This window comes from Lygodium microphyllum, chromosome 7 (assembly GCF_053477565.2).
Source record: "Lygodium microphyllum isolate KBCC chromosome 7, Lygodium_microphyllum_v1.1.10, whole genome shotgun sequence".
NCBI classification, from domain to species: Eukaryota; Viridiplantae; Streptophyta; class Polypodiopsida; order Schizaeales; family Lygodiaceae; genus Lygodium; species Lygodium microphyllum.
The window spans coordinates 57,196,148-57,205,418 of NC_141141.1; the positions used below are offsets into that span (position 1 = coordinate 57,196,148).

At 43.1% G+C, this 9,271-nt stretch overlaps 1 protein-coding gene across 2 annotated transcripts; it reads left to right on the forward strand.

Moving 5' to 3' along the window:
• The first annotated feature begins 1,027 nt into the window (after positions 1–1,027).
• LOC148033476 (protein argonaute PNH1-like) lies at positions 1,028–6,847 on the forward strand. Of its 2 annotated transcripts, XM_087681410.1 has the most exons (4): positions 1,028–1,918; positions 2,685–3,930; positions 4,103–5,259; positions 5,363–6,847. In XM_087681410.1, exons 1-4 carry the CDS (start codon positions 1,318–1,320, stop codon positions 5,530–5,532), a joined length of 3,174 nt encoding a protein of 1,057 aa, XP_087537536.1. In that variant the 5' UTR covers positions 1,028–1,317; the 3' UTR covers positions 5,533–6,847. The 2 variants fall into 2 exon arrangements, with proteins under 2 accessions (XP_087537536.1, XP_087537535.1); XM_087681409.1 differs by having other exon boundaries at positions 4,103–6,844.
• The last annotated feature ends 2,424 nt before the right edge of the window (positions 6,848–9,271 follow it).

The window sequence follows — 9,271 nt, forward strand, 5'->3', positions numbered from 1 at the left end:
GATTGCCTCATTAACAAAGGTCCTTGTTAGGCCGACCCGTCGGTGCATTGCTTGCCTTGAGGCCTTGAAGAAGGTGATAATACACGAAGCACAAACTTAATGGATCGATTTTTGTTGGATTATCACTTCATGCATGGGAACCATAACGGAGGAGCTTCCAACTTTTTTCTGCTCAGACATTTGGATTCAATTCCCATGATTATTGCACATTTTTTATATGGAGAGCTTGCTAAGGATTGTGATGATGTACCTTTAAATAGATGCTACGATTTTCATTGAAATTGTAAGGAAGTTTGCAAGGCTGTTAGGTATTAAACTTGGCATATATGATTATCAACATGTCTTGAAGGGAAGTAGTGATAGTCCTATGTAGATAGCTTGTAGTGGGCCTTATGTTCGACATAATGAGACTTGGTGTGAACCATTATTTTGTTTGCTTGCTTTAAGTTTTGTCAATGTTGCCGCAACTCCTTCACTCGTAATTGTGTTCGGAATTTTTATGACAAATCCTTTCTAGTTATATCCATGCATTATTTGATTTCACACACCGTGTGCCATGGAGTAGTAACTACCTGAGAATCGACTTTGCTTTACATGTGACCTATGCATGCATCAAGATTTGATTGCAAACTTCATGTGGCATGCTCGAGTAGGTATTGCATGATCGAATTTGCTTTGCGTCCATGCTATTATTAATACAAAGTCTTTAATGGGCACCACGTCACACACAGACACACATTGTCTATTGCGTGTTTCTTTCTTTCTCATGTGAAACTATGGTGATATTGTGTTATCCGCTCACCTACACTGGCCGTGTTGTACCCGGTTGAGCCCATATCCGCGATGCAGCCCCGGGGCAAAGCACCCAGTGTGACCCTAATGCATGAGAACAAAAAACTCCAGAGCATGTGACCCATCGTGTACTAAAAACATTTAAAGAAATATGAAATGAAATCCGGGTAAGAAAAAGGTAAATTAAATGGTGCGCATTTATGTCTCATTTTATCTTCATCAAGACAAGATGCCACGGATTCGTTTTTGTCATCAAAGAGAGAATAACCCCCCAAAACCCCCCTCCTTGCTGCTCCTTCTCGCCCGCCATCGCCACGCCGAAACCTGCTCGGCCCTGCCGCGCCCCCTTCTTCTCGTCTCGCATCGCCTTATCAGCATCAGCATCATCGTCGTCCCAGCGCCAGCTTCGGTCTGTTTTTGGAGTCCCAAGCCAGCGCAGGAGTGGACCCCCGCTCGGCTCCCGCACCCCCGCGGAGCCCCCTCAATATCATCGGCTTCCCTCGTTTTTGCTCCCTGCACACAACAATGCCTCCCCGCCGTGCTCACGGTCGTGGATATGGCAGCAGGGCGCCTGGTTCTGAAGAAGAAGGCGGCAACATCCATGGTAGCGCAGCAGGTGCAGACAGGTCGCATCATTATCAACAGCAGCATCATCATCAATTGCCGCTGCAGCAGCAGCACCCCGAGGCCCACCGCACTGGTCGTGGCATCGGTGGCCAGCTGCATGGCGGAGGAGAAAGGATCGATCAGGGTGGATGGCGTGGTGGCCGGGCTGAAACAACACATCAGACTGCCTCGCAAGATTGGAGATCGGAGGCTGGGTTTCTGCATGGCAGCGAATTGAGACAGGGAGGCAGGGGAGGTTTCGAACAGGTTGGAATATGGGTTTATGAAGAAAGGGGCCGCAGCAGTGATCGCAGCAGAGGTGGAGGCAGCAGTGGCAGGTTTGCTGGGCGAGGAGGCAGCAATCAAAGGGGAAGGAGAGGCGGACGGATCGTGAACAGAGGCCATGATGCAGACAGATGGCGGGGCTCCTTCCAGTCCGAACCAGGAGGGGGAGGTGGGGGGAGCAGCTCCAGCAGCAGCGGGGGCAGCGGCTATGCGGTGCGGAGAGCGGGACAACGGGGTGGCTTCCAGTGTCCCGTCTTGGGTTTCACAAAATTTCAACTGCTGTCTTGATCTGCTTCCTCTGTCTGATTTGATGACATATGGATTCTCGCTTCTTTTTGCTGTTTAGGGTCTAGTACCTACCGTCATTTGGTCTTGTGGCAGCTACTTGACAATGTACCCATCTATGGCAGCCATTGCATTCCCCTCATCACCTCAGTCACGGTGTATTGACCTTTCTGATGCTTTTTTTTGGTATCTCATTTGATTTTCTGCTATGCTCTCTCTCTCTCTCTCTCTCTATCAGAAGATGCCTTTTATTTGCTCTTGTAGCTGGCTAGGAGGTGCTCTTTCTTTTCTTAGAGATCAAATCTCATGTGTCTTTTCTCACTCATGCCAGTGCTTTTATTTCCTTGTCAATTGATCGCCATGGTTTTTTGTGCCATTCTTTTGTGCCAAGGCCATGGTTCGTTCTTATTATTTGTATTTTTATATTGGTATGCCCTTGAGCTTGTTTCAAGAGACACTTGCAGCAGTGTCACAAGTTTTTGCAATGAGTTGAATCTCGGGCATGGCACTTTTTCTGATATCTAGCAGGGCTATGCTTCTATATTCATGACAGTGTTTCTCTCCTTGACTTGGAGGTTGTGACGAAAGTACATAAGTTTGGCATGCTCAACTTCTGTTTTTGTTTCTGGCTTTGGAAAGAGCTATAATTAGCAGTTTTGGAAATTTGCTAATTGCACCTATGGCAGGCTCTCAGTTACTTCACCTTGTTTGTGCAGAAGGACCACGGGCATCCCCGGCACCTCCCTACTCAGCATCTCCTGAACTATCCGCTCCCACACTTGAGGAGCCTTTGAAATTGCATCCTCCTCTTCCTGCTGAAAAAGACGTGGAAGCTGGCACAGGAAAGGAGATTTCTAGCCCTATTGCATCACCAGAAAATCTATCAGCTCCAAGCAGGCCCTTGCCTGGGAATGCAGGACGGAGAATAAGTGTTCGTGCAAATCATTTGAAGGTAACCTTTCATCCCGGTGACAACATCTACCAGTATGATGTTGAGATTACACCAAAAATTCCTTCAAAGAGCATTGCACGGATACTTGAAAGGCAGCTCATAGACGTGTATCAGTTGGAGTTCAATGGAAAGCTCCCTGTGTATGATGGAAGCAAGAGTATGTACACCCATGGGCCTCTGCCATTTGAGCAGCGGGATTTCTCTGTCATCCTGTCTGAAGAGAAAGGAGTGTCGGGTCGAGAACGGAGGTTTACCTTTGCCATTCGCCATGTCTCTACTCTAAACAGGAATAATTTACAAGACTTTCTTGCAGGGAAGCAGGTACCTACTCCTCAAGAGCATCTTCAGGCATTAGATGTTCTTTTGAGAGAGCACCCTGCTCTACATTTCATTCCTGTTAGCAGGTCATTTTTCAAGAGTGACCTAGGGATCATGGCCCTGGAAGGAGGACTTGTTGCAATAAATGGATTTTATCAAAGCCTCCGGCCTACAAAGGAAGGTTTGCAGCTTAACGTTGACTTGTCAACAACAGCTTTTCATGCTAGCATCCCAGTTATTCATTTTCTGCATGAACAGTTTAGGAATTTCAACCCCACTGTACGACTATCAGATTTGATGCGTCTAAAGGTTAGGAAAACTTTGGCCCGATTGAAGGTACAGGTGATTCACAGGCAAACGCCACGTAGGTACAGGATATCTGGACTCTCTTCCTCCCCGACAAAAGATCTCAAGTTCCCCTTGGAAGGGGGGGAGGAAATGTCTGTGGTGGATTATTTCAAGGTTACATACAATTATGCTATTGAGTTTCCTGAACTACCGTGCTTACAGGTTCAAGCAAACAAGCTGAGTTTCCTTCCAATGGAAGTATGTGTTATTTGCGATGGACAAAAGTATGGTGGCAAGCTTAATGACAAGCAGACCACTAACTTGAGGAAATTGGCTTGTGTTCTGCCGAGAGTTCGTGAATCTAAAATTGTGGGCATCATGCGCAGAGATGATGGTCCAGGCAGGTACTTTTACACTTTCGACTATGTAGCTGTCATTGTAATGTTTGATTACCTTTTCTAACAGCTGCAGTGTGTGTGAGCATGTTCTAACTTTGCTTCCATTGTACTTGAAGCTTAAACAATCTTCATTGTATGTGATTGCTAATGTGTCTGGAGTTGTCTTTAAATGCTACAGAGGGGAGCATGTTTCAAATTTTGGTGTGGAGGTGGCCAAGGAATTAACTGTGGTGCAGGCTCGCTTATTACCTCCTCCAAAGCTTAGATATGGGGATGATGGGGAAGTCACAGAAATTGTCCCGAGTGGAGGCTCTTGGAATTTATTGAACTCATGTGTTGTGGAGGGAGGCACTGTTGCACACTGGGCGCTGATAAGTTTTGATCAGAGCATTAACTTCCATGCTGCTTCTGAGTTCGTCTTTAGTTTAAGCAAGCGTTGCAATGAGCTAGGTGTAAGGATGGCTCAAGAAACAATTGTAGAACCTCATTTGCGCAGGTTGGATGACCTTGAGAATCCAAGGCTTGAGAAGAACCTGCGATATGTGTGCAATCAGGCCTCTCAAGCAATCCGTGACTTGACACAGGGTCGAAGTGGTAATTTGCAATTGCTAGTCTGTGTAATGGCTGAGAAACATCCAGCATATGGGGAGTTGAAAAGGATTTGTGAGACACAGATAGGTGTTGTGACACAATGCTGTTTATCTAAACATGTGAAGCAACGCAAGTCTCAATATTTGGCAAACCTTGCTTTGAAAGTGAATGCCAAAGTGGGTGGAAGAAATGTTACATTGGCTGTTGAACTTCCAAGAATGTGCCATGTTTTCAATCGTCCCACTATCATATTTGGCGCAGACGTCACTCATCCACCTCCAGGTGATGATGGGGGTCCATCAATTGCAGCTGTGGTTGCAAATATAGATTGGCCATCTGCAAATAAGTATATAGCAAGAGTTAGAGCTCAGGCACACAGGGAAGAGATAATTGAAAACCTGAAAGAGATGGTTAAGGAACTCTGGCATGAATTTTATGAAAAGGTAAGGTGCAGGCCAGATCGTGTGATTATGTTCAGAGATGGTGTCAGTGAAGGCCAGTTTGACGAAGTTCTGCGAAGGGAAGTAATTGCTCTGAAAGAAGCCTTTACAGAGGTAGGGGGCCCCGATTATAATCCCTTGATTACTTGGGCTATTGTTCAGAAGAGGCACCACACTAGGCTGTTCCCGGCTGATGGGTTCAAGGACAAAAACAACAATATCCTACCCGGGACTGTTGTTGACACCACCATCACCCATCCGAGAGAATTTGACTTTTACCTATGCAGTCATGCTGGCATACAAGGTACTAGCAGGCCTACACATTACCATGTCCTTTGGGATGAGAATGATTTTAAATCAGATGATCTCCAAGGTTTAGTGTATAATCTATGCTATACGTATGCCAGATGTACTCGTGCTGTGTCGGTTGTTCCTCCAGCGTATTATGCTCACCTTGCAGCTTATAGGGCACGCCTGTATCTTGAGGCTCTGGGTGGCTCTGACAGTGCCTCTCTTAGAGGGGGTTCTGATACTTCTCATAAAGGTGGGCGGTCTGGATCAGGTGGTGGAGCTGTAAGTTCTAGAGCTGCTGCACCTGCAGTCCGGGCCCTACCACGAATACAACGAAATGTACAAGAAGTTATGTACTTCTGCTGAGATGCTCTTTACTCTGATTTACTGTTCTTTCTAGAACAAAATGAGCCTTTCAAGAAATTGTGGCTTTTTTGCCTCAACAACACAGTTTGGAAAGACCTTTTGACTGAAGATACTCCATATTGCAGACACTGGACAGCCTATTTTGAGAAAACGTTTTAAAGTTTGGTTAATCTGGCCAAATAGTTTGGCTGAAGATACTTCATATTGCTGACAGCCTATTTTGAAAACATTTTAAAGTTTGGTTAATCTTGCCAAATAGACCTTTCTTGTTGTGTTCTCCTTACAGTTTTGGGGCAGTTCTTGCTTTTGATTTCATGATTACATTTCAACAGCACTAACTTTTCTGTGCTTTCCTTGAACACTCAGTGGAATCATTGCTGAAAAGCCTGTATGCGGGCCCATTGAACCTGATTGTTGCCCCGGAAACTTAATATCTAAATGCTTTCAGAAATAGTGAGTGAGGATGCATATGGCTATTCCAGTTCACAATGAACGAGTAACTGCCTTGCTGATTTCATTTCATGTTTTGTGCTGCTTATTGTTATACTTAGTCACAGTTAACCATATGTTTTTAGCTGGAGCTTGCACTAGTTAGCTTCTTGTTTGTGCTGCCCTGCATGCTCAGTGGCACCTTTTGTGTAAGCTATGTGATGTTGGCCATTTGGCTACCTTGAAAAGTTTCAAGGCACAGGCCCAGAAAGCGATTAGCCTAGTTTGAGCTGGGTTTTAATCAATTGGCTTGCAAAATTCATCAGTTGTACATATGTTGATTCTATTTCAACACTCATGTTGGTGAGTTTGCTGTTTAACTGACAAGTTAAGAAGCAAAAATCATCAGTTGTACATACATTGATTCTATTTCATTACTCATATTGGTGAGTTTGCTGCCTAACTGATAAGTTCATATCTGTATTATTTTTTATTACTGACTTGTACAGTCAGCCATATGCTTTGAAACTAGCTGGAGCCGATTGCCCCTGAACATGAAAATAGCATCAGTACATTAGGTTCATAGAACATTTTTCTGAAATCATCCACTAGGTACTATCTTAACTTTCTGATTGGTACAGCTGCTTTATTTTCTTTTTCACTACAAGGCTCACTTGGTGAACAGTTTTCATTAGCTTTACTAGAATGTCCAACAAGCGTTGTCAAGAAAATGATGAATCTGGCATGGTATTACATCTAGTAGTATTTAATTTCAACCTTAAGTGCTATGTTTCTTATAATGTTCTGTTTCTGCACGGCCACAGGTTTGCCTGTTTGGTGATTAGCCTTCTTCATGGTGTATATTAGTTGGAGGAATACTTTCCAGTAATGCATTTGGTTCCCCTTATTATAAAGCAGTCTCAATGTCAGAAGCACTCATATGGAAGTTGTGTTATATTCCTTCGCAAGTTACATTTTGGTGGAGCATTGCATTGCCTACCTGTGGTGACAAACCAGTCCTTGTAAACTAATATTGGCTGAAAACCATTTCCTTCGGCTGGTCCTCAATAATTCCTGTCTGCAAGTGATAGATCATTTAGTCTCCTGAGAATTGTCACAAGTTAGTAATAGATGAAGTAGAATGTTTTCCTTATCATCGTTGATCCTTTTGATTTAACCCCTTCCTTTACCTTCTTCCAGCTATGTTCAGATGCAGTATTCAATGGGATCTGTATCTGTTGGACTGGAAGAGACCTTTACTCAAGATATGGCATATTCATGAATACATTGGTCTTGTTTCTATTTGAGAGATCTGACAACTTTCATAGCATTTACTTCTGAGTTTCCATTTGAGATGTTTGACATCTTTCAGAGCATGTTATTGTGAGATTCCATTTGAGAGGTCTGACAACTTTCATAGCATGTACTTGTGAGATTCTAGGTTTCTATGGAGACCATCCAATTATAGTAACAGAATTTGTGAGGATTGCTTTCAAAACTTCCAAGATATCCTTTCATAACAACTATTCTAAATAAAGGCCTGTTTGCTTAATAGTAATGTGATGTGATGTAATTCACCTCCTGCATACCTACAGGTATCCTCCTCGGCGAGTCTAAACAGTAAGATGCTTGTTTATAAAGACTATAAAATAATGTGGAAACTAAAGAAAGACGTGCCTTGCATTAGGTTGTTCAATAGGTGAGATACATTTTTTCTTTTGAGTGACTTTTTACTAATTCTTGTATCTGCACATAATGGATGATTTTGACATGCCCTGATTGCTTCTGGGTTTACCTGTTGGAATTTATTGCATATGCTTTAAAGATTTTTTACATTTGGCTCAACAGTGCAGGACTAAATCCTTCTGGCTTTCTTGCCTTCATCCTTTGTTGATTGCCAGTTCTATAAATGTCAGTTGTCTGCAGCTGGAACCTTTTTTCCCTAGCTGGGTCCTGAAACTTCTGGAAGTAATTGAGGTTTGTGCTCTGTTTTCTTTGGCTATGGTGGTTGTTTCTCTTTGGCAATGTGTTTGTGTTATAGTGTCTTTTGAGGCATGTGATGCGTTTAGTGTGCTTCCTCTGAATGGACCATGTTTGGCTCACTGGACCATTGTTAGTGTTGGTCCTGGAACATGTGCTTTGCTTCAAAAGATTTGAAGTCTCAGACCTCGTTGACCAAAGTGGCCTTTCATTGTAAGGTGATTTGATTTGGATGTTGTATTTATAACCATGTGCTCAATTGCAAGAACTTAAACAGCCTAATGGAATCGACCATTAAGTTCATCTGAGCCTCACCCATGAAGACAACATTTACGGAACATTTTCTAGCATTGCGTGCTGGATATGCAGTCCTGAAGAAGGAAGAATCCCAACAAATGTGACTTTGAAAGCTTTAAATGCTTTTCTAGAAGAACCTGATCATCCTGATGTGTACGATGGCAAAACATGGATAATGACAGAAGGTTCCTAGTATGTTTTGATGGTCAACAACATAATCACCTCAACTATCATGTGCTGGAATCTGATGTTGATTTACAACCTACAAATGCAGAGTGATCAGACAGTGGCACTCTTATAGAACTTGTCTATTTTCTGCAGGAATACTAGGTTACATGTAGAGCCAGTCATGTAGGGCCTCAAACTTCCAGCAGGTGCTTATAGAGAGTGTTAAGTCAGTGCATTATTAACCATCAAGAAACTCTGGAATGTAACTTCAACAGCACTGTCAAAAAATAGTTGATGGCCTTTTAAGAACGAGTTGAGTACTCTCTACATCAGCCACACGGGTACTCACAAGTTATGTTCTATCCATACCAGGTTAGTCTGGGAGCATCCATTCAATCTCTTTATGTCCATGCAAATCCAGACTTTTTCAAATATCATAAAGCCTAATGCACATTGAAAAGTTATGAATACTACTTACAAGTTACAAAGTCTTCCATACATTGCTTTTCCACCTCTAGAAGCTTGGAAAAATTATGCATTTTTAAGCCTCTATTGACATAGATATGAATTTGCATCTAAATTTCATGAAGATTCAGGCAAGTGTGCACATGTTGTAGAGTAGTGGACTCTGGCAGTTCAGGATTGTGGTAGTTTGGTTTTAGGGAGAGCCTTATGGGTCTTAGCGAGAGAATGATGCACCTATTGAGGTTTAGCTATGGAGGATGGAAGTTAATGACAAGATGCATGATGATTGAGACTAGACACACTGTGACAGTTAAGTGAAT